The sequence below is a fragment of the Lates calcarifer genome, linkage group LG14, assembly GCF_001640805.2.
Source record: "Lates calcarifer isolate ASB-BC8 linkage group LG14, TLL_Latcal_v3, whole genome shotgun sequence".
Classification (NCBI taxonomy): Eukaryota; Metazoa; Chordata; class Actinopteri; family Centropomidae; genus Lates; species Lates calcarifer.
In genome coordinates this window covers 8,945,791-8,971,851 of record NC_066846.1, presented here as the reverse complement: position 1 = coordinate 8,971,851, position 26,061 = coordinate 8,945,791, and the positions used below count along the sequence as shown (strand labels likewise).

Sequence of the window (26,061 nt, the reverse complement as noted above, 5' to 3'; positions counted from 1 at the left end):
GTTCTCTGTGATGGATTCCACAACTCAAGCATTTTCAAGAGTCTGCTAGGTCAATTTATTACTTTACAGAAATGAATGGAAGCAAAACAGATGCTTAGACAGGGGAAAAATACACTCAAATGTCATACTGCCAGAGAGTTTATGCTTAGTATAGTGTAGTCACTGGTGTTGTGCTGGCCTGAGCTATACTAAGAGGTGTTTCTAATGTTTTGTCAACCCCTTTTACATAACGTACAAGAGGGTAAGAGTCAATATAAAATTCCACCTTTCAGTTTACTGCACTCAGCTAAAGCTTGAATAACTTCACCTTCAATAATAAACGTACAGTATAGTTCAAATAAAACTGCCAGTTTCAACAAAACTCAACATTACAAGCTTTGTAGAGGTAAAAGTTTCTGTAGTAGTTCCTGTAGTTCTGTTATATACAGTCCAGACAATGAGTATTTTTGTTCTTCAGGCTCTGAGCTTCGGCACATTCAATTTGAAATAAAATAATGGATACCACATTAAAGTGCCAAGTCTCAGCTTTAATTCGAGTGGATTTGCATCAATATTGAAAGAACTGTGTGGGAGATAAAGCCCTTTTATCGCATAATACACAAAACTTATGGGTTCAAAAGTAATTGGACGGAGACACATTTAGTCAAACAAAATCATCATATTTAATTTAAGTTAGAAAATCCTTTGCTGTCAGTGACTGCCTGAGGTCTTCAACCCACAGACATGAGCAGATGCTTTGTATTTTGCCTGGTGGTGCTCTCCCAGGCCTTCACTGCAGCCACCTTCAGCCCTCGCTTGTGGGGGTGTCTCTCCCCTTAATCTGGCCTTCAGCAAACAGAGATTAGGCCACTGGCTCAGCTGGTCAAAGACATTCCACCTCTGCTCCCTTTGGTTGTTTGGGCTGTGTGTTTAGGACTGTTGTCCTGCTGGATGATGAAATGTCGTCCATTGAGTTTTGATGGATTTGGTTGAGTTCACAGTATGCTCCTGTACAACTCTAAATTCATCCTGTTGCTTCCAACAGTGGTGAAATCATCAATATAAGCCAGTTCCATTGGCAGCCATACATGCCCAGGCCAGAATGAAACCAGCACCATGTTTGACTGATGAGGCGGTTTACTTTGGGTCATGAGCTGTTCCTTTTTTCTCCACACTTTCCTCTTTCCATCATTTTGACAGATGTTGATTTTTCTTTCATCAGTCCATAGAACTTTGTTCCAAGAACTCTGCTGGTTTCTTTTTGTATGTTTTTGTGAACTTCAACCAGGCCTTTCTGTTTTTGAGGCTTACCAGGGATTTGCATCTTGTGGTGAACCCCTCTGAGGTTGCGGTCATAAAGTCTTCTCTTGATCGTTGACAAAGAAACGTGTTTTCCTACATCTTGGAGAGCATCTTTGGCTTGCTGTGTAGTCATAAAAGGGTTTTTCTTCACCATGCAAATAATTTTCCGCTCATCCTCAAGACTTGTGCTCCTCAGGCAAACAACCTGGTTGTTGTTTGACATTTTATAGTCTTGCTCTGCCAATCTGCTTTTTCAGAACGTTACCCAACTGTGGAAAACCAACTACGTTTGATATCTCTGACAGATTCTTCCTTTTTTTTTGGAGCCTCATTATCATCTTCTTCACTTGCAAGGCCACCTCTTTACTCCTCACATTGACATACAACTCCACCTCAATATAAATGGCAATTTTCAATCAGCTCTAGTCCACATGTGAGCTCTGTTGTTGAAACAGCACAGAGCTGCCTCAGAAACATTCAGAAGCCAAGTGTCCAATTACTTCTGAACCCTTGAAATTTGAGCACTATGTGTTAAAATGGCTATATTTCCCACACAGTTCTTTCTATACTGATGAAAACCTACTCAAATTAAAGCTGAGACATGGCACTTTAATGTGGTATCGATTGTCCCTTTATTTTAAATTGAAAGTGCTGAAGCACAGAACATGAAGAACAAAAATCCAAATACAGTCTGGACTGTAGCTGTATTGGATGGACAAAGATTATAACTTATGTATGGAATTAATAATTATATATATATATATATATATATATACACTGGATGACATCATTAAATTGTTAATAGTGATGCATCAGTGTGTAAGCAGCATTTAACTGTTGTGGCTGGTTGAGGTGGAGCTAGTTTTACCTACTTTATATGAAGTTGGGGAGGGGATTTGACCTCTACAAAGGGTCACAAGATAATTCTGAGGGGCCATGAGGTGATTAAGAAGGTAGAAAATAATAAAGTTCTGCTATATAAATTTGTATTCAGCTTTCAGACTTTCTCTAGTCTTTGTTTTTTATGTGAAATATTGGGTAATTTTACCTCTTTGTGCCTCAGTTACTTAAATGACACCAAACTGACATCTGAAGCATGACACTGAATGCATGCTTTTTTTGTCCCAGGTCAACATGATTGGAAACCAATGTTTTAATTTTTAAAAATGTATTGTGCTTTTTAATTTGTACATCTTATCTGTAAAGTAGTAAATAATTCTGCCTGTCAACTTATTGTAGTGGATAAAAAAGTACTAAACTCCTTCTGAGAGATTAAGAATAATAGCTGAAGATGGAAGTAAATAAATATACATTTCACTATTGAATCAGTGAATGTGAAATGTAATGTACTCACCACTGCAGCCATTCTTGCTTGTAAAGACATGGTGAATGTTGACGCATATAATAATCTTCATGACTTTGCAGAGCTTCTCACTGAACTCTCTTACACCATATGGTGACCCTCATACACTGTAGGCCTCAGAGGGGATGGCAAAAATGCTGGGTTATAGAAACGCAGAGGACAACAGAGGTAAATATACATTCCATGGAAAGATACAGAGGACATAAAAGGTGGTACAGCATTAGTACAAGTCAATTTGGTGAAGAATTTTAAAAAGGTTGTTATCTTCACTATCCTCAAGCAAGTAATAATGTGATTTTGAAAGGAAAGAGATGTTCAGAACAGTCAAAGGCACATATACTGTATTATCACATGTCAGATCCAAGAGGATATACTGAAGTCTGTTACTGGTAGAAGCCAAGCTGTTTGGAATAAAAAGGACTCTCAACAGGCCAATTAGGTAGGAACGTATTCATTTCTACTAGTGCTGTGAACATAGTAATATAATTAATACAGGCGTTAGAAGAAAATACATATTTGTACAGTGCAAACAAAGCCTTAATAAGATATGCTCAGACCATGGGTGCACAAATGTGGCAGCTCCATGATTAGAATATAAGGACATGAAACAAAGGACAAGCAGCTGGTGTATGAGGCATAATGAAAATAAAATGTTAATATGAATTTTTCATGGAGGAACCTGTGTGACAATTGCCTACGTGTGCATTTTCCGACTGCTATACATTATTCAACAAGAGCGTGTGACTTGAGATTGGGGGTTTTCTTCTTACATTTCACTCGAGAAAAAAGCAGAACTGGATGAAATCGATGAATAAAATAATGACATAATTATATACAAATAAGTCAAAGATGGAAGACAAAGTCTTTTTCAAGTTGAAATCCACAGCAGAGCTAAAGCTGCTCAATGAGGACTCCATCTCTGAAATCTTGCAGATATGTTCACAGAACACAACAGAGTGTACAGAAGAAAATCTATTCAATAGAATATAAAATCCCTATATACTGAGCAGATTTACCTGGTGGGGAAAAAAGCCTGTGAGTACATTATTAACTATATCATATACAGCTGCGGAGAGCAGATGCAGCATTAAAATAGAAATAAAACACAGATTAAGAGAGCTCTTAGCAGTCTTACAGAAAAAAATCCAATCATGATGATAATAAACCTGAAGGGGATGGTGGTAATTATCATTAAGCAACACTGACGTTTATCACTTTTTGGTTTACCACATTTCCATCATAATATAAGGAATTCTTCATTTCCATGTTATTTGAATGGTTTTACAATATTTTCACAAACTGTAATTATCTGATGCATCCAGTGTGTAGTTGTAGTTTCATTGCTATAAAAAGTATAAAACTTACAATTTCCCCAGAAAATCAATTTTCTGTGTGTATCTATCTTTCTGTTACACACTCCCACACTGACACCTCTACCATCTTCCCACCCTCTGCATTTTCCTGTGAAGGCACAAGAAAGGTAATTTTTAGCATATTTTCAGAATGTTTGGCAAAGATAGAACATTTTTAATTTGCACTACACATTGGATGCACCAGTAAGTTTCTTCTCAATTCATCAATGATTTTTAAGTGAAAGCCTTCAATTAAGTACTGACAGAGCCCAAACATGCCTTTAAATTTAAGGTTTTTCATGAAATATTACATATATAGTTAAACACAGTGTATACTTAATTACATTTCAAAGGGGTGTGAGGTGGCAGACAAACTATATTGTTGATGAACACTTTCTTTCAGTAATAATCCTAAATATCATCCATTTTAGTGGATATGGTGACACCTGTGGTAACCTGCAGTCATTTCAAGTCTGTTAAATAATGTACATTTAAAATTTTCAATCAAAAAGAAAATGTTTTTTCCCTTGTTAATTTTTATGTATTTCTGGTAAGGATATTTTGTTGCTTCACTGTCTTCAGTGTCTGATGACAGCAACAATGCTGATCAACCAACAAAAACATTTCTTTAAAAAGGGACATTAAGTAGAAATCTCAACACTGTGAGTCTTCGGGAAATTATCACTTACTCCTGCTTATATTGTGGGGTGTACTTTTACCAATAGTATGCAAAAAAGCCTACCAAACAGAGGAACTAGCTAAATTTGGATACTGGCTAATGTTTAGCATAAATAGTTTTATTATTGTGACTGAACTAAACATGAAGGTACAACATGCACTAAAATGTTAGGCAAACAGAATTAATGTATCATTAAAGATTTACCTGTTAAGTAAGACAGCATGTTAAAGCATTTTGCAATCTTTATTAATATATTCATACTGTTCATTAAAATTAAATTTGGTGGCAGCCAGTGCAATGTCTAAGATGGTGTGCCACAGGGTGATATGCTAAAAAAAACACTGTTAGTGGCCATACAGATTAAGGTCACAATGATAACTGCTACAAAAAAATTAACAAATAATTACAAATAAATACTTACACATGAGACTGCCCACTATCTCATGTCTATGAACATATATATTAACCACTTTGGTTAGTGGGCCCTAAACTTGCTCCTCTCTTTTTTGTATTGGGTATGCACATATGCATAATTTTCTTTGCATTCTTGCATATGACTATTTTAATTCTTTGTGTAAATGGCGGACCCCATCACTGACAATTAATAACGTAAGGGGGATAGCTATTCATTCATTCATTATCCCTCCGCTTATCCGTTAAGGGTTGTAGTGGAAGGAGGGGGGCTGGAGCATATCCCAGCTGACATTGTGCAAGAGGAGGGGTACACACTGGACAGCTCGCCAGTCCATCGCAGGGCCAACACATTTAGACAAACAACCATTCACACTCACATTCACACCCACGGGAAATTTAGAGCCACCAAGTAACCTAATGTACATGTCTTTGGACTGTGGGAGGAAGCCGGAGTACCTGGAGAGAAGAGGGAGAAGCCCTGGGCGAACTGAGGCTCGAATCCAGAACCTTTTTGCTGTGGGATGACAGTGCTACCCACTGCACCACTGTGCCACCCAGACTGCTACTCAATGTGTGCAAAATTGAACAGCTTTTGTAGTAAAAGTGCTACCAAGGAAACAGCTAAATGTTACACTGAAGATTGAAATAACCACAGTACTTTCAGATGTGGACATAACAGCCTTTTCAAAGTAACTGGAAACATAAAAGCATGAAGCAAGCAGTTTGGAGTATTTCTGGAAATTTCTGGGGTTTGACAGCTGGAAATATTTTTGTAACATTCTCGGACTTTAGAAGAGCGGTATATAAATCATTTTGTAGTGCTTGGGTCAGCGCCATGTCCAGCTGAGGTCTGCATGACCTCCAGTGTCTCCTGCACCTGTTTTCCACATCCCCTTGTGCATCGGCATTGCTTTATATATCCAAGTTCAAAAGCAGTCTTCAGGCTGTGATTCCCCCTCATGAAAGCAACTTACTTAGTCTTCATCTGCATTGTGTGGTCTTTCATTGTCAGCCTCCACACTTCTCATCACTCAACCCTGTGATGTTTCGCTTACCGCTCCAGTTGACCGCTCTGAATACCTTTCTTTCTCCTGCTTACTTCTCTTCCTGCCAGTCATTTTTCTTGGCACTGCGACCAGTCTTGCTCAGCACCAAGTTCAGTTCATTCAGCAGATTAGGTGGCATCATACCCTCGCTGCCCAGGGCAGGTTTCTTGTTGGTGGTTTTGCAGCCACTCTTGGGAGGAACAGGCAAAGGCATGGGCTGTGAGTGTCTGGACGGGGACGGGCAAGGGAGCCGTGGAGGTTGGCTAACATCCAGAGAAGGTCTTCTGAATGGGACCTCTGGGGCCCTGAGCAGGTTGTTGTTCTTTGGGAAGCTGCCTATGGTGTTGGTCTTAGGGACGCCAACATCCATGTTGGTCCCCTGGTTGCCACCACCAAGAGAAGCCCTCTTGTTGGTCAGCTGTGGGCAAACCTGGCAGATTAAGATGAATTGCAGTAGATTGAATTCAAGTCAACTACAAAAGCACAGGGGCCAGATTAAACAAATTTGCCATCTTTGTGTTCTGAATGTAGCATTTAAAACCATAAGGCATTTGGAAAACTGATCCACTGCTTCCTCAAATGTAACATTAACTACAGCAGAAACACAAAAAGAAGAAGCCAAAATAAGCAGAAACTAATACTGCCACTGCTTTCCTCACCTGTTTGCTGGAATTATGGTTGTGTGGTGGAATCTTGGGGACCTCAGTCACAGCTCCCCTTCTGGAGGATTTGTGATCTGCAGCTTCTTTTAAGTTATCGGTGTTTGAACAGAGGTCAGAACCGTACTGAAGACACACAGCCAACAGCAGACATTAGGAGTAGTGTAATAATAAACCAATTTGTGATGGATAATGAATGTGGCTCATGCTGATTATTTATTTATTTTCTCCCCACTTAACCAGAAACAAACATGTAGACAGTAGATGAGGGGAACATAAAGTATCCAGTAGTCAGCATTACAAAAAATAATAACTACTATAAAGAAGAAGCAGTGAAGCATAGGATGTGTAGGTATAAACTGCTGTTTTTGGTCAGACTAACACAAGCATCTTTTAAAATGAAGGAAAGTCAGAGGGTGACGCATTTGTATTCCATCGCAGCGGTCCAACTGAGTTCTGATCTCTGGCTAAACTTTCTCTTTAACAATGTCTCCTTTTATATCACTGTGACCCCCCACCCCCCAGACCTATAGAACTGTCTCTTTTTAACAAATCCTTATTTCATCACTGCCACGACCTGTCCTTGGGACCTTTACACCCTCCAACACCACCACCACCACCCCATTCCACCTTGTTTCAAAATGAGGCCCTCCATTGCTAGTTGCTATGGAAACTGTTGGAGCACAATGTGCGCTAACAGGTAAGAGAAAGGAAATCAAGAACACTGAAGTGCTCTCTCTCTACTTTCTCATCTGCACTTTCTCTCTGCCCTTCCCACAATTCTTGTGTCCTTCCCACAAGCCCCCGTGTTGGAAGCTGACAATCCTGATATTTAGCAGATTTGGGAGGAGAATCCTAATATTTTTAGCCGGCTCCAGTCTGCTATAGATTTAGTCGCTGCAGAGCTGAGGGCTTCTCCAAAGAGGCGAGAAAAGCCACTGAGCCTGCTGAAATAAACACCTTGAAACACATAGAAACAACAGACAAAAATTGGCTTCCACTTCAGATCAATCTCTCCCTGACAATGTTGCCCTTTTTACTTGCTAAACCAAACTAAGGCACTAAAAGGCTTTTACAGTAAGCACCCGTGATAAACAACACTGTGCTGCAGACGGGTTCCCACAAAGGAAGACGAGCAGCAGGCTAATACTGATGAAATGTGCTGAGCATACAATACAGAGCTGGGAAATGTTTGTTTGATCTTTTGGTTTAAGATGAGCGCGATGTTCAAGTTATATTCATTTACTTGAAATGAGCAGAACACATGTATTAAGTCTAATGAGGAAACTAAGAAACTAAAAGAAAGCAGCAATGAATGTGAGAGTGAAAAATAATACAAAAATATGACACATCCATTGTTGCTCTCCCTGTGTTTGCTTTGTCTTGCATTATTTATGTCACATGCTGTGTCAGCGACTGACAGTGACAACACTTAGCTGTATCTGGGGGCTAAGTACCACAATGCGATTGTTACAGTCGCCTTGACCTTATTCTCACAGCTTTTCCACATAAAATGATTTATGTTATTGCTGAGTGACCTCGAAAACTTTACAGTTCTTTCCCTGTTTATGTATTTCATCTGCCTAACAGCACAATGGAAATGGATGATTGGAGAAAATATGATTTATCATATCTCCTTGTTCTGAGATATGGATTGTAAAAGATGATTTATTCTGGCTGTAATCGAGCATATTTTTCATCCAAATAAGGAGAGAAGGATGTATCCACAATGTGCATGTCACATTCACTGATATTTTCGGTTTTGCAACACAAAGGTGAAAGGGTTAGAGGAAGGAGACGCATACTTTTCCTCCACTCCCAAAGTCACCGCATGCTTGAGCTTCTACTTATTAAACTACTTCACTGCATGAGTGGATTCCTCACTCCTGCTCCAACATCTCCGTTGCACATCACCTTACCTTCATCCTGATTATGTCCGTCACCCAGCTGACCTGCGCCTCCTTCTTTTCACAGCACAAATGCCTGAGGAAGGAGAGCTCGCTCACATCAGTCACTGATTTCCACCTTGTTATTTCCACACTAATTTTAAACAGGTGACAGGATTTGGTGACACTGCACTGGACACAGTTTCTTCTGTGGGGACAGTTCATTAAGCACTGTAAATTGAGTTGACAATAGGTGGGCTGGCTGCCATTACCTATGATTACATGAATCTGCAGGGATAAAGTAACAATCTAGTATGATGGTTTAAATAATACCTGTCATCTATTCAGGTTTGGTTTGAGCTATTTCTGGTGTCTGCTAATGTGGTCATGTATGATACTGTATTGTACTGTAGGTATGCTATCATTAAAGCCCCTTGATGAAAAGCTGTTATTTGTGAATTTGCGCTACATAAATAAAAAGAACTAAAACTGACAATGTAGCAAGTTATTTTTTTCTTTAGCATATACTAGGCACTTGTAGGCACTTGTTAAGTAAAAAATATTCTGTCAGAAGACATCAGCACCATATTGTAAACATAGATTAAAAAGTGACTACATTTAAGCTAATGAGATTAAGAGTCTACAGCTATGCTAGCAGCCCTGTGAGGCTGTATTTAGCCACAGCAGTGTTTACAGCTAAAACATCAATAATGCTAACATGCAGATATTTAACAAGTACAATGTCTACCCTGGTCACTATCTTAGCTTGTCCGCAAACATTAGCTAATTACATTTAACCAAAGTAGCAAACTGATCAACCAAGGGCCTTGTTGCTAGCATGGCTAAACAGATAAACCTAAGCATTCTCTTAACATTGTTTTCAGTGGTGTTGTTCCCTGAACATTTTTTTTATCAGAAGAGTTCCCATCCTATTCAGAAAGGTCTAACTTTAAAATAAATTTCAATAAGTTTATACTGATATCCGTGATACATGTTTGCAAGGTATACAGTATGAGTAGCTAGCTAACCTTCACCAAGGAACTGAATTTGCCACCTTGGAGGGTAGCTCTTTATGTGCGACACCGGATAATTGGTTTAGGGCAGCTGAAAATAGAACCTGAATAAAAAAGAGCAAATTATTGTATATTATTATTTCCTGACTGTCGACCCGACAGCAGCCTCTCACCATGTGACCATCATTAATATTTTTCAACTGCACTGATGCTCCCATCAGTAACCCACTTGGATCACTACAAAGTGTATTAATGTCAACTTTTTAACTCTCTGCCACTTGATTCTAGAGATATTTTAAGTGGAAAGTGTAAAAGTCACACTCATCAATGATTGAACTGCAGAGCTTCTGCACGGTACTCACCACTGTTGTTTATCAGCGTAGACTGTGAAGCCCCAACTGTTGAAACAAGAAGGACATGGGTGAGATTTTGCTTCTGCAAACTGAAACTTATCATGTCTCGCGCGGTGATTTCTTTTGGAGACGGAGGTGATAAACATGTTTTTGTGAAAAGGACGTGGAATTCTTAATTATCCAACTTGGTGAGAAAGTAGTGTTAAAGATAGCAGCAGGTCAAAACCTTTTCATTAAAATGCAAAGAAGTTCACTACAAATGCTAGGTGCTAAACAGTGGAATTAATTAAGGTAATCAGTGCAGTTCCAGCTCACATGTTTATGCATGGGCATACCTCAATATGCTCTGATCTTAAGTACACAACAAACTGGGCACATGCTGTTTACCTATAAGGCTTAAAGCTCAGTTTGTAGCAAAAGATGCAAGAGATACTGAATCTCTAATATGTAGATTCGCAAGTGAAAGAATTCACCTACTGCAACATTAACTTGCATACATAGTAAATGATGACATATGATGCTGCAAGCTCTTCCCACACTCCAAGATTTTTGCTTGTTTAAAAGCGTATGTATACACATATACTGTGTATGTGTGTGTTTGTGTGAATTAACCTGCGCAGAGGTAGAATAAGGTGAAAAGACCACCTTCCTGGAGAATATACCTTCACTGAAACCCTTCACAGCTGTGGCTGAACAGGAGCAGAGAAGTGGGGGAAGAACAAAGCGAAAGAGGGGGCAGAGATAGAGAGCCCGCTGCCTGAAGCACCACTCCTGTGAGTTAAGGCAGCCAATCCAACCCCGCAGTAGGCCGCTCACAGATAGACCTCTGCCTAATGAGGTACTGGAGCACTGCCTCTCCTAACCCTCTCACTATGACTCCCTCCGTTCTCCTCAGCACTCTGTCTTTATTTCTTTATTCACTGTATCACTTCTCCCACAGCCCACTCAACAGTATATCTATGATACCGCGCTGTATCATTCTTTCCTTCTGTCCCTCTTTCCCTCTCGTGCTTCATCTTCCACTTCTTCTCCCTTATCCAGTTTTTCTCCCCTGAAGGACTGCGTAATGCAGACAATTGCTTGCTGGACTCATTTTTCACGCTTCCCCAGACTCGAAATTCCGACATGGGGAAAATTATGAGGAATTATAATTGGGTAATGTGAAATATAGGTTTTGGTTCTCAAAAAAATCTCCTCTTTGTTTGACCAACAAGAGCTGCTGCTGGTTTGGCATGTGTCATAAATTATAATAATAGAAAATCATTAAAAGAAAACAGTGGCAGCAATGTTTCCTACCCCCAGAGGCAGAGTTTGATAATTTGTATTTGTTAAAATGCAATTACATTTAATCAGATTCATTACAATGAAAAATAAGATGGGGTCAGGAGTGGCGTGAGTATCCCCCTGGTATGGCAAAACTTTGAGGGAAGAGAAGGGGCAATATATCTTTCATAGCTTAGACACAAACTGTTGAGTATGTGCACACGGTTAAGAAAAAATACACCCAAGAAGATGGCAGCAATACTAAATAATCACAAGTTCATATTAATAACACATAGCTAAGCATTTGCTAAGAATGTGCAGCTGCTGTTTTGTCTTAATGCAGTATTTACTACACCACAAAATATGCAAGGAGGGAATGGAAGTAGCCAAAAAAACTGGGCCATAATTGTTGATTGACCACTGAGCCGGAGGCAGTTGCATCAGTGATTTAACTTCTACGAGAAGCAGATGTAAAATTTGTAGCGTTGTCGAAACAAATGTGTATTTCAAGTGTGGGAAAGTTCAATATTGTCCATGGGAGCAGTCGTTTTACATGAAAAACACACAACCTCTTCCAGAGCATTTAACTGCATCTCACTGTCTCCCACCGCACACTGAGTTTGCTTAGTTGCCAAGGTGATAATGTGACAAAAAAGCTGATAAATGAACCTAGAATTTTATCACCTTACTGTTTACACATATATATATATATATATTTCACTCCTGATGTGTAAAAAAATAACAAAACCTTCCTTGATTGATTTTTCAGGATTTAAGAAGGCCTTTTTAATTCTGTCAGTGACCTTCATGTTGAGCTGAAAGCATATTTTTTACAGTCTTTTCTTCTTACAGTGAAAAGAGTGCACAGTTGATATTTGCAGATGCCTGACGTTTATTATTTTCTTTCTTTTTAACTTATGGTCTGCAGTACATTTAAAATGAAACAAATGTGCTCGTTTACATCAACACTATTAGTGAAAACTTAAATGTGGAAATGCAGGAAGTGGCTAAGATGATTAATTTGGATAGTTTTATTAAATCTACTGCAGAGATTTGAATCCCTCTCTCATTCATGTACACTCATAGATTTATGGAAGATGTTTTTAAAGAAAACACTGGAGATTTATAATGCATGTGAGTGCAGTTTACCTGGTTGGAGGTTTGAGCTTTCTCTTCAGGCCTAGGTAACATTTCACAGACTTGAGCTGGATCGCTTTCTCTGCTTTAGTGCTCTGAAATAAAAAAAACAAATTGAATATTTTGGATGAATAAATGAAGGAAGTGCGAAAACACATTAAATTCAACTTAACTAAATAAACCAAAATAAAACAAAAATGCCAACAAATGATCTGTGCCATTTCACACCATCACAACACAACAATCAATTTGAATCATTATCAGCAAACCTGCTCTTCCAAGCAACAAAGAACAAAGTAGGAGAGAACAAAGCGAACAAAATCAAAGTTATAGCTTGCCTCTGACACCTACACATCACAACTCACCACCCATTCCCTGTTTCTTCTGAGATAATTTGCACTAAGTATAGACCTGGCAATAATTGCAGAGGCCAAAGAATATCAATTAAATTTCAGTAACACTTCTAATTTCCTTTGCATTCACACAGTAATTAGCCGCATTCTTGTGCAACCTGATATTTTAAAAAAAGCTTTCAGTGAAAGCCCCCCCCCCCCCCCAAAACACACCCCCTCTGTACTGCCAGAACTACTGCACCGCCATCAATTATTAACACTTCTTCTCACTCCTTTACGATTCCCATGTTTCAGCTGCAGAAATGTGCTGAGAAGAAAAGCCCTCCAGGGAGTAACCTGTATTTTTCATTTTCAAGCCAGTGTGGGAAGTCCACTGCCATGAGTATGTTTTAAATTCCTCCTTAATTTGAAGATTTGGAAGCCAGAGATGGACATGTCGCCAGGGATATGAAGCAGAGAGAGTTTGGGTGGAGTTCGAGCTATGCAGTTGAGGTCACGTAGGCTCTATTTTGACGCATTTTGGTTCTTAAGCAGCTCTACATGTGTTACAAGGCACGCTCTGCTCTGTTCGCCAGTTTGCATGCAAAAACCCATGGCACCAAGTGTTTACAGTTGATGTAGCAGTAGATCAAGCTGAAAATAAAAGTATACTGACTTTGATATCTCTGTAGAGCAGCAGCTTCTCTGCACGTAGTACAACATATTTGTCCTGGAATTTGTGCCCCGACAGCAGTTTGGAGGATCCATCGCTGAATTTCAGATAGTCACCTTTTATAAACTGCCTGTGGTGTGCTGTAAAACAACAATGAAATCGATTAAAAGGGAATGTTTCCTATCAGCCCAAAACAGAAGCACTAGACTATCAACTGGTGCTGAAACAATTCGTCAGTCTAATCAATGCTTTGATCAACATCAGTTTTGATAATTGATAAATCATCACAAGTTATTTATGAAGTAAAAATGCTAAGAAACAGCTGCTTTCAGATTTGTAATGGTTGCAATGGTTTAGCTAGTTATTTAATTTTATGTTTTCTGCTGTTGTTTCAGCTTTAGAACATCTGAAGTTATCATCATCACTGGTTCTTGAAGCTTGTGATGGGCAACTACCACAGTTTTCTCACATTATTCACACAGTGGCCTCAACCTTTTTTCTTTCTTTCTTTCTTTTTTTTGGTCCACACAAACTCCAAGGACTGGCTAATGAATTCGAGTACCACTTCCATCAACACCACCAATCATGCTAATTTGCTAATTTGAATTGATTGTACTGATGTTATCTAACGCTATTCATTCAATTGTCACAGTATGTTTTTTTTCACACACAACTTAACCAGTGCTTAGGCTGGTTTGGTCAGGTTTGCGGTTGTTACTACTCAAAGTCACAGAATTTGGACGTTTTGTTTCATCGATTTCTTTAAAAAAAAAAAAAATCTGCCCAGAAATAGTTTAGCTCTCTATTTCAACTATTCATCCATTATATTTAGATAATTAAACTGTTTATGTTTATTTATTTTGCTTTTAGCAAAAAGCAGCTTTTTCAACTGTTTATTCATTACGGTTTACTCAAACCATAAGCTAATCCAACTGTTTACACTATCCATTGCTTTTAGCTATCCATCTCTTTTAGTTAACTCTTTTAACTACTTATCCACCACTTTTAGCTAACTATTTCAACAGCTACTTTGAGCTAATGGCAGCTATTTCAAACTTTTATCCATCCATCAACTTTTATCTATTTCAACTATTTACAGTCCCTTTTGACATACTATTTCAACCACTCAACTTGCTACACAGATTTCATGCACACTCAGTCACAACACATGGTATTCAGGTGTTATAGCTGATTCAATATGGTAGCACTTTTAGCAATACATGTTTTTTTTCAATCATTTTTGTTCAACAATCTTTCCATGTACCACTTTTGCCCCTAGGGTAAAAGTTAATTGGGAATTGCTGATACACACTAATCAATATTTTAACAACAATTGAACATATAATGACAAAAACAGTTGCAATCCAACCATGAACAATGACATCCAACCAGTACACATACAAACATGCTGTATAAAAATTAAATACTGGCTTTGTACCATCAGCAGCATTCTTTACCTCCCCCATGTGCTCTTTTGGCCCCTGCAAATTTCTTTATAACAAGAAAAGCAGAGCTAGGGCAGTCCAAGGTACTCCACTCCAACACCTGCTCAAGAATCTTCTCACTGTGGTGTAATGGTCGTTCTGTTAAAAATAAAAGACATTGAGTCAAGGGTAGGGGGATGATTAGTGGGTAAATCTACCTGGAAACAGCAATGGTCAAATAAAAATCAGAAAAGTCAACCACCCACAACAAAGCCACTCTGTCTCCTGGTTTTACATGAAGAATAAATGCATAAAACAAAATCACAACCTCATATCATTAAATCCATGGCTAATTCTGCTTAACCAAATAACAAAAGTATGTTGTTGTCTCCCCATTTTCATCACAGAGTAGTTTAAATTATCTCCAGCATATCAGGACCTGATTATAAAAACACACTCATGTGCAAAATAGACCTATTATCTCTTCCTAATTGGTGAACAGGGTACATGCTATCAGCCAAAAAAAAAAAAAAAAAGGCGGATAATTTGTGTACCACCACCCCTGCTCTGATGCCTCCATCTCTACACTCCCCTGTTTTTCATAACCGAAGGAGGTAAAAAGAGCCACAATGGCATAACTTATTCATAGCAGTGGGCTTATCTTCTCTCTGGAATCTCTGCAGACCCAGGCCATGGAATTAGTTCCTCATTTCCCAGCAAATATTAGCTCCCCTTTTCTGCCTATTGTCCTCGATAACGGTGTTTATCTGTAGCTATCCCCCAAAATGGCTAATTAACGCACTTTCTCTCCCTTCTTTATGGTTTTATGAGCAAAACCTGTCACGCTACCGCCTTCAAAATAGCTTGACTGTTTACTCTTCCACAGACATATTGTCTTGGCATAAAAAATATGCTGAACCGTCAGCAAATATATTCAGTATTCAACACACCTTCATTTTTAGAAGAGGACGGCGTGTCCTCTGTAACTTTGTGAGGAGACAAACAAACATAAGAGCGTGGTGTAAACTCTCAGTGAACTGATGAAAAGTGCACAGGGACCGCCAGCTAAGCAACTTCGCGACAAAGCTCAACTTTGACTTCCCCTTGCTCGCTGCTTCCCGAGGTATGTTCAAATGCGGGTGGGTGAGGCAAGCTGCGCCATCAGCGCATATTAATGCAAGATGAGGTGGGTCAGCTCCCTAGGTCGATCATGCAAGGGAAGATGAAGGCAATTCATGACATGTAATGGTAAAGATGATTAATTAATGTGCATATCATCAAACCGACGATGCTTGTCTAATTTCTCAGTGTGCTTCCATGTTCACAGAGACTGGTTCATTAGAGAGATAGCATAATCTTCTAATCACAGGGTCCTCCGATGAGAGGAAGTGTGATCTTTGTATATGCCCTGCATGAGAATAGCCATTTCAATGGTGATGTGACACATCAATCACTAACTGGATGTACTTTAGATGTCAGTGGAAAGTTTAGAGCAGTTTAGAGCAGAGTTTTGACTCACAACTCCTTTAAACTAATCTACAGAAAACTTCATTTAGTTGTAATCATCCAACAGGTGTCTAATGATGAGAAAAAAAATATTCAGTAGGCTTAAAATGAGCAGAGGTCTTTCAGAAGTGTTCATCCAATGGTTGGGTTTTCCCATAATGGAGTTAGAGCCACAGCTAATAATAGTCGATTGAAATAGAGACTAAAACATATGTAAAAATATATGTAAAAACAAGAACATTACTTATCATGATAATAGTATGATAATGTTTGAAAATATGAGCTAATTGTATATACTGCGAAGATTCTCCTGTAGGTCATTTGAAACAAAATGCTTGTTTGATATCTTCAAATCAACTCTAAGAAAGGATAATGATGTTTATTTTGCAGATTATGGTTACAAATTGACATTTTAATGTTATGTTTATATATAATGTCATCATTAGCTGTGTCTGCAAAATATAAAAGAGTTACTCTTAAAAAGGGCAAGTGCCAATAATGACAAAGAAATACTTCCATATCAACTGCCAGTTTCTAATGCAAAGCAGCTGCATATGAACATACTCTTTAAAAGGTTGGCACCAGCCACAAAAACGCCAGCAGAAAACTTTATCAGTTTGTGAACCTTTGAAGCAAAGTAATTTACTTTTAAGGTTTGAAGTAAAGTAAGCAGTGTAACCAAAGAGTGATGTTCCTCTCTCTGATTTTGGAGGCATGAAAGAGAGATAAAACTAACCATCCAGTATTTGGCAATGAAAAAGCAAAGATTAGAGAAAAGTTGGGATAAAAATCAACATAATATGTGTAGCAGAGATATATTTCTTCCATTCCTGTCTTGTTAATCATCTCTAAGAATTATCTTAGAGGTCTGTGACCTCCAAGGGGATAACTATTGGTTCTGTTCTATCCAACACAGGTCTTTGAATCTTTTCGGTGATTGAACGCCGGGGTCATCGCTGTTTGAAATGTAGTGTTTTCAGGGATGCTTTTGTGATTTGAATCAATATCATGAGGCGGATGGTGGGAGGAGGTGAGTCTTTAACTGGGAAATCCTGCATACCCAGCTCTCCGTTCTCAATGACTTCAAAGGTGGTCCAGAAGTCATCGGCAGTTAAAGGCGACGTTCCTCATGCTCAGCGCAGTTTCTGCGAGCTCCGTCGACCTCATGCTGGGAGAGACCTGCCGCAAACACAACAACAGAAAGAATTTTAAAAAAAGAGAGACAATCAAACATCCTGAATATAAAAGCTCAGATCGTAAGCTCTCTGGGTCGATACAGCTGCCTTCAACCATCTCTCCCTTTGAAGAGCCATTTAATATTTAACATGTAACATTTATTGCGCAGATATTTGACTTGCAGCCATGTACACGGAGCGCTGATTAAATACTTGCTTCTTTGTCAAGTTATTAGATGTACCTGAACAGGATTGAACTAAGCAAATCTGCTACCTTATTCCAGAGAGAGAGAGAGTGGGTATTAAAGTCGAACTGTGCTGCTGAGCATTCCTCTTTAACCCCATCCCTTTTCTACCGACCTGTGAAAGGAATCCGTAACCTACGGCAGCCTGCGTGCCTCGTAAAACGCAATTACTCACACAATTAAATCAGACATTTCTTTGATTAGTTCGCTTTTGATTTATTTCGGTGGCGGTAATCCCATCAGGTTAAACCACCAATGTCTCGGCCCTATTCTATCAACCTCTCCACCTCTCATTCTACCCAACCTCATCCCTCATTCTTTCTCCTCCCTCACCTGCCTTCGTCTCTCTCTCCCCCTCCTTCCCTCTTATTTCACCTTAACCACTGTGGGGCCCACGGGAAAGCAAGTGTACACACAGATGCACATGACCTCATGCTGAAAAGTACAAGATGAACACATGAACACACACATACACACTCTTATACCTTGATTAAACAGCAGTTCTCCGGCTGTCTCTTTTCCAGATACACCTCGAAGATCAAGTCCCCAGCTGGAGAGAACTGAGGAGGGAGAGAAAAGGGGAGAAAAAAATTTGGAGTGAGACAGAGAGATCAGTTGAATTACAAAAACAATGCAGCTGAATTAATTGGCTTTTCTGCTAAATTCCTTGCTCCAGTGTGGCATGAATCTAAATGGAGAAAAGTGAGAGAAATGGTTGAAGGATTTACGAAAACCAAAGGTTTTTCAGAGCTGAAGGCAAAATGAACCCAACAGTGATAATAGAATGCAAAAACCAGGCTAAATAAAGAGAACATGTGTGAGACAGACACATTCGTAAAGGTGGAAGCACAGGGTGCATGTTTCACCCTCCCTTAAAACTGAAATGCCTTCATCAAGTGTTAACCTTGTGTGATGTCAGTTTAAAAATGTTTTTCAGACGCAGCTAGAAAAATGTCCAGGGTTTATCGTGGCACTGGAGGAAAACTTAAAGCAAAGTGCCAGAATGAACCCAGTGGAGACGCCAAAAGAGCAATATGGGTTCACTGTAACAGTATTAGAAGACACACATAAGACTACACTGCAGAGAAGGAAAGATTTTCTTCCAGAGTTAAAACTTTTTAAAAATGTTGCTTTTCTGTAAATGAAATTTGAAATTTTAAAACCATAAGGGCTTTGATTTCTGGTCGTCTACTGTTTTAACATTGTGAGCTAATCTGTGTAAGCCCTTTAGTAAAACAAAAATGTTCCATGACTTCCTGAGGTTTCTAAACCTTTGTGACAGTAAACCATTAATACGCTAAATTGTTCTCTTGAGAATTGTATGAGAAAATTGATACCACTTTTATATCTGTCCAACAAGTATGATGCTAGAGACAGGAGGCAACTAGCTTAGCCTAGCACTAAGACTGGAAGTAGAGGGAAACAGTTACCTTTGTCCTTCCCACGAAATAATGAATAAACTTATGGGTTAATCCATGAACAAACAAAAATGTAAAAAAAGGATTTGTCTAGTTTAGAGTACTTCTTGTATATTTATCAAATAAAAACGATTTAACATTAGTGCCAACTAGTGCCAAGCTTTAGATGTGTTAAGCCAAGCTAAACTTTTAACCTAAACACAGGCGGGCTAGCTATTTCCCCTGCTTCTAATCTTCACGCTAAGATAAATTAAATTAAGCTAAATTAAGCTGAACTTAAGCTAACACTTCCTTGATAAGCTCCATGCTTAACACAAAGATACAAAAGTGCTAACAATCATCTTGTTTAACTCTCACAAGGAAGGAAAAATAAAGAAATGAAGCCATCATTAGAATCGGACTGAAGGTGAATGATGGGGGTTATAATCATAAGTCAAGATAATTCTACAGCTGCTATTTGAACTTTTCACTTGCAAATCAACAGACGATGTCAGAGAAAACAGAATTTTCTATCTAAAGGTAACCTTTGTGAAATTAAAACGAAGACTTTTAAGTGGCCTTTCTGTCTGACATTCAGGAGGTCAAGTTCCCTAATAATATTCCTTGTGTCAATGCAAATCATGGCACCTTTCTCCATGTGTTGGAGCAGTAATCCTCTCTACTCCCAATTAAAAACTTGACTTTTTTTGGTGTGAAAAACCAGAGAAGTTAAGTGAGAGAGTGAAAATGTAACTTTTTTTTTTTTTTAAAGCTTATTCAAGGCACTAAATCCAGATTTCAGGAAGTCCAAGGGCAGTGGTAATCTAGCTCTAGAAAATGAGCAACTGTGTGAGCACGAAGAGGTTTCTTTTCCTTTGGCTATCTGGAAATTACAGTTACTTTTTCTTTGTCATTTTAATGTGTAGGTGAACTGAGGTCCATTATTGGCTTGAGCTGGGAGAACTATCACAATGATAAAAGGGAGGAAGCCACTTCTGACTCCTGTGGCCCTAAAATGACACAGAAATTACAGTCATTCAAACCAATGGAGCGAAAGCTGTAATTGTGAAAATGTCACACACAGATAGTGCAGTATAGGGCCACGGTTTGCTCATTACACTCCCCCTCCCTCCCTTTCACTGTTACGTGATGGGAGGAAAACCTGGCACGCTTTTGTCGCGTTTGTCGAGTCAAAAATAAAGACAGGAAATAAAGATTTGACAACTTCCTGGAGAAACAGGCAAATACAACAAAAATAAGCGTTCAATTGTTTTACAACCACCAAAGTCATACTCTCTCTGCACTCACCCTGGCTGTAAATGCAAGTATTGATTTTGAAGTGTCACTTCTAACTTAGAAGGCATGACATTGCCTTGCACCTCATTATATCACTGATTTACTTACTCCCTAAGTCTAGCCATACTCTCCGCTCGCAGGCTGCAGGCCTCCTTGTCATTCTCTGCCTTTAAAAGGAAACAGATGAGGTCAGAACCTTCACCTGCAGCGGCTGAGCCCTCTGAGACAAGCTTCCTGCAAATGTCAAAAGCGCATATTGTCTTGGTATTCAAGTGCAGACCCGAGAACTGTTTGTTCAGCAAAGCCTGCACCTCCTGTAACTTAACTCCTGCCTCACTCTCTGTTTGGAAATGGATAGTTCAATAGTTCGACTGGAAATATTTTTGTGTTAAATGCACCACTTTAGATATTTTAGCTTTACTAAAGTTATGGCTCCAGGGATGGTAGTGTCAGTGTCAATTTTATTATAATTATTTATTTATTTTTGTGGCTTTAGTTGGCACACACACTGAGTCCAAAAAAACATTTTCTCTGGAGAGCCAAGCCGTATATTTCTTCTGAACATAGCATAAAAAGAAACAGAGTTGTGTACTTTGTCAACACGTTAACACGCTAATATTAAATGCTAAACATGAGCATGCTGGCAGTTATTGTGAGCATGCTAGCATGTGGACTCTTGGCCTTATTTAACAGTACCAACCCAAATGAGTTTGCTTAATTTCGCACAGCGATGGAAGCGGAAGTAACTGACATTCTTGACTCTTCTCTAAGAGGCAAACATCTACAGGTTGAATGTTGATGAGTTCAGAAATGGTTTCACAACCATCCAGTATCAAGATCTCAAGACTGAGTGTTAGTGAAAACATGTTGAAAAGGAAATATATTTTTGCTCTGTCTCCAACAACCTAGACTATTGAAACCTGTACTTTACATCAGTCTAATAATCCACTGAATGAAAAACCACTTATGTAGCTTTTTTACATGACAGCTTATATAAACCTGTGCCATACACCACTATAAATAAACAGCATGCATATATAAGCACCTCAAGTGCAGCATTTATGAATATGTGGTGTTTATTCTTCATATTTCTGACTGAATATGGCAGACATTTCAGGTTTCTATTTTACCTTGCACTTCCAAATCAGTAATTACCATGACTGGGTTCAGCTGCTCTGTTGCTTAATAATGTTTTCAAATGATGATTTTAAATCATCCTTAAAATAAGCGCACCCATTATCTCAAGGGAGAAGTCTTCCCCATGCTGAGTCGTAATTACGCCAACTGATTGTTTTAAATGAAAAAAACTAATAACTTTCTTTTTGTCGACCACAATTTTCCTCGGTGCAAGCCATAAAACCCTCAAATTTGTATCCATAACCAAAATGTTGTCCCAGTTTTCACCTTCGACAGCTTTATAATAGCACTGGCTTTCCACTGAGTAACCCTCCTGCCCCACAGCAGCAGACCTGTTCTAAAAGTCTCTGGACAAGTGGTGGAAGGGAGGTGGGTGATGAGGGGGAGCAGAAAGGAACGAGCATAAACAACTTACTTCATATTCCAACAACAGCAGCGGCGTGCAACTTAATTCCCCACCCCCCAAGTTATCTGAACCAAATATTTTTCTCGGCTGAGGCACCCAGGCATAAAGTACCCGCTGTAAAGGTTAACAGGAACAAAGCCCTTTTTTTCTCACCCGCCTCCCCTTAACTCCCTACTCCCACCCCCTTCATTTTTGCCAGAAAAACAGGAAATCTGTTCAAATGAATCCCTGATTTTTAGAGACTTTGACAAATCAATACAAACACACACACACACGCACACACACACAAACAAACACAACACCCGTTGGTGATTTCCATTTGGGTTCTGCGGGTCGACTTACTGTGGTGTCCTTCTTTTCGTTCCAGCGTGTGATGAAACTATTCTCTCTCTCCATCTGTTGCACCTGGTCTTCATTGACCTATTGGAAACATCACAAAAGCACACACAGGTACACACCAACTCAGACTCTGGATAAAGAGAAACTTTCTGATGGAGTAAACTGCACCGGAGGAGCATAAAATTGCTCGCTAGAATCATAAAACCATTTTCAATACTGATATTAATTTCAGCACTTAAGCACAACACACAGAAGACCAGATTAAAGCAGGAGAAAGGTATCATACGCAAACTGGTATCATACGTCGTTCAGCTGACACTTCTGAAACTAATTTCGAAGGAGGAAGTTAGCTGCGAGTGTTTGACACAGCTCAGCACCGAGTGAATACTCTTTTCTTTCGCAGAGCTCTGTGTGGGAAATGACATCTTTTATTCCAACTTTTTTTTAACATCATTATCATTTTCAGAGAACAATTTGCTTTGTTAGAGTCATACAAATGGCAGAGAAGATTGGTGGAGGGAGAGAGAGGGAGAGTAAAAAAAAAAAAACTCACAAACTCATCGTGTGTGTGTGTTTAGGCCTGATAATGGGCCCCGTCAACGACATCCAGCACAGAAACTGGCGCTTTAATTAGCGAGACGTCTCACTCGTTTTGTGTCACAGCGTGTGCATTCGCCGCTATTGGGCTCATGATTGGCTGAGCTTAATGGCTATTTGTCATGCGAACAGCGGCGTCCCGAACCGATTTGGAGTGAATGCTCCTCCTTTAGCGTCAGAACAAGAGGGATCCTAGGCGTTCCGCTGGGAATTAGCAGTCGCTCGGCGCCGCGTATCCCATAAGCCAGGCGGCTCTCCAAGGGTAACATTGATCCCAAACCCACCAACCCCACCCCACCCCATCCACACATCAGCAAAGTCAAGCCTATTGTGGAGATTTGGCAACAACAGTTCTACTCCCCAGATGGCTGAAGTAAGAGAGTGTAAATAAAGTCATGCCTGCAGCCTGGTTTAGATATGCAATATGGTAATATCTGACTGTTTTTTTCATCAGTCATTGATCAGTGATTGGAGAGCCATTCAAATCCAGTGGGCCCAGTACATGAGATTGGCCATAGTACCTCATTCCTATAGTTGCATATAAGCATAAATATCATGTGGGTAACTTGGCCAATACTGATAGGAGTTACATAAAACAATTTATCTTTAATTTTGGATGGTATTTGTTTAAAATATAACATGTATCTCTTGATGTTCTTTTTACATCAATACAGTATTGAGAAGAAACCAGAAATCCTATACTCACTTTGGTAGTAGTAGAAGTAGTTTTAGTGATGACGTTTACCAGTTTACTTGGCCCCAAGGGCATAACTCAGCCTGTGAAAACACTTGTATAATGTCTTTTCTGGGTCTGAAGGGAACTTTCTGAAGTTGAAAAAACAGAAAGTAAGCCCTTATGATTTTACCCTGGTTAGCCCAAATGGTTCCTGAGACTTGAAATGTTGAACAGCCTACACACAAGTGACAAAGTTGCAGTCACCACATCTCAATACAACTAAACACCTGTAGGAGATCTTGGACCCAAATGAGGGAATATACTTTGGGAGAATGGTCAAGAGTCATCAATGAAAGGAGCACTGAGGCCTTTGTGGTGGCTCGTGGTGGCCCAACACCTTATTAAGACACTAAATGTTGACTTTTTCTTTAGATATATAGATAGGTAGAAGTTTTTATATGCCATTGTTGTTTTGTACAGTACTTACAGTAGATGTACTTTATCGAAGCTAACATTTGTTTAATATTAAGGCAACAAACAAATAAAGACAAGGATACAGCTCAGTCACATGGAGGAAAAAAAATCTGATTTTTCCATCACTATATCCTTCTGCTATCAAAATGGCCCCTCACATATAGAACAGTGTTATAAGTCTGGTCTCCTTTCGCCTCAAGCTAAAGATGTCCTGGACACGAATCTGCTGTTATTTTTTGTTCTAGGTGACCTGTTTTTTTTTTTTAATATAATCTCTGTGTTTTCTGGAGATGTGAGCCGTCTGTGTGTGCAGAGCAAAGTCGGCGAAGACACCGGTTTCCATATTTGGCTGTTAATTCTACCAGCAATAACCTGAGCAGAACAGTACCAAGTATACTGACTTTTTTTCTTTTTCTTTTTTTTTTTTAACAAATTATGTAATGTGTGTTTATGCAATAAAATTCGGATGTTATCTAACTTACAGGTGGAGGATATCATGTAACCACGCTCAGCTCAGCCTTTTATCAACTTCACTGTTTCCCAGTCAGCTCCTCTCCACTCTCAGCACTGTAAAATGGCAAAAGGGAAAAAAAACAGCATTTTTGACTTACACTGAAGAGTGTAATGTAGTTGTTGATGAGGTCGTGGACCACGTTAATTTCCTGTGGGGTTTGTCCGCGGGTCTGGAACAAGCAGGAGGAGAAGACCGAGGCCAGTTTTTCGCTCGGCATGTGGTTGAGGTGGGAGCACTGCTGAATCCTGAATCGCAGGGACAGTGACGTTTAGAGAGAGAGAAAGAGACACAGAGAGAGAGAGAGAAAAAAAACTCAGTCTCTCATGCCCACACGTACAGTACATTGAGTACACAAACATGCACAGGACTTAATGAAATGCTAGGCCTCGGTCCAAATTCAGCAAAGGGACAATTAAGTCCTCTCCAAACAATTTACATCATTAACATAATGCAGCTAAATTGCAACTATCCACCGCAGGTTTCTGAGGGAATGAGGTGTAATGTGAGTCTCGGTGAAGGAGCCATCAAGACAGCAGTGTCTGTATCCGAATGCAATTGCAGGTAAGAGACGGCTTGTGCACCATGCTGGCTACATACTATTGTAGTTGAGTATGTCAAGGGTTTCACTTACATCTTGAGACAACTGTGTCTTTGCTAATTGCCTGAGTTTTCAGGCCACTTGATTTGTCTTGCTTGGAAAATTCCAGCAGGAGGTGTAAATAATACGTAATTGAGTCATCCTTTTCAACCCAAGGGCGCTGCTGCTTCACTGACAAAAAAATGGCCTTTTCCTTTTCTGCCAGGAATCTGAAGGACCTGCCACCATCTTCACTCCACGTGTGAACACAGAATCCCTGACTAAAGCTAATTTGACTGATCAGAAGAAAGAAAAAAAAATTGCACAAATAGCAGAGGGCAAAGCGGGTCACTGAATAAACAGAGGGGGCAACAGGCTAAACAGCAGGCGACAGCAACATGAGGGCTTCTCAGGGCGCAGGACCTTTGAGTCTCTGAACTTGTTGCGTCTGTGATCCAGTGTGGCATCTGTAGAGCTACACCTGTTACACCAGTCCAAAAACACGATGAAGGCAAAGACTAGTTAACACTTCTGCTGCTGTTTTAATAGTCACAAAGGCTGAGGCTGTGTGTAAATAAAGCAATCTGTTGGATCTTAGAATCTCATTGAGTGCTGTCAGGTTGCTGGAGAAGCGTCCAGTGGCTGCAAACATTAGGTTAGTTTTCAGATGGATCACAGTTAGCCCTGGTGTAGCAATGGGCAAAGGACCAGAAAAATGTTATTTCCTGGTTACAGCAGAACAAAAAAGAGGCATAAGAAGAGAAGAGAATTAATGCTACACACAGGTACAACATAAATGCAGGAAAGTATACAGTAAATAGAAAGACAACAGTACAATCAATCAAAT

The 26,061-nt window shown here is 39.4% G+C and overlaps 1 protein-coding gene across 1 annotated transcript in view; it reads right to left on the bottom strand.

The window, feature by feature from the left end:
* Positions 1-3,933: 3,933 nt before the first annotated feature.
* Positions 3,934-26,061, bottom strand: part of arap2 (ArfGAP with RhoGAP domain, ankyrin repeat and PH domain 2) — a 115,942-nt gene continuing 93,814 nt past the window's right edge. Inside the window, 12 exon segments of the mRNA XM_051075709.1 lie at positions 3,934-6,553; positions 6,795-6,920; positions 8,714-8,777; positions 10,056-10,091; positions 12,459-12,541; positions 13,455-13,591; positions 14,909-15,034; positions 17,442-17,490; positions 17,492-17,560; positions 18,287-18,361; positions 22,380-22,457; positions 24,735-24,882. Of these exon segments, the coding sequence (XP_050931666.1) occupies positions 6,185-6,553; positions 6,795-6,920; positions 8,714-8,777; positions 10,056-10,091; positions 12,459-12,541; positions 13,455-13,591; positions 14,909-15,034; positions 17,442-17,490; positions 17,492-17,560; positions 18,287-18,361; positions 22,380-22,457; positions 24,735-24,882 (1,360 nt within the window). The 3' untranslated portion in view covers positions 3,934-6,184.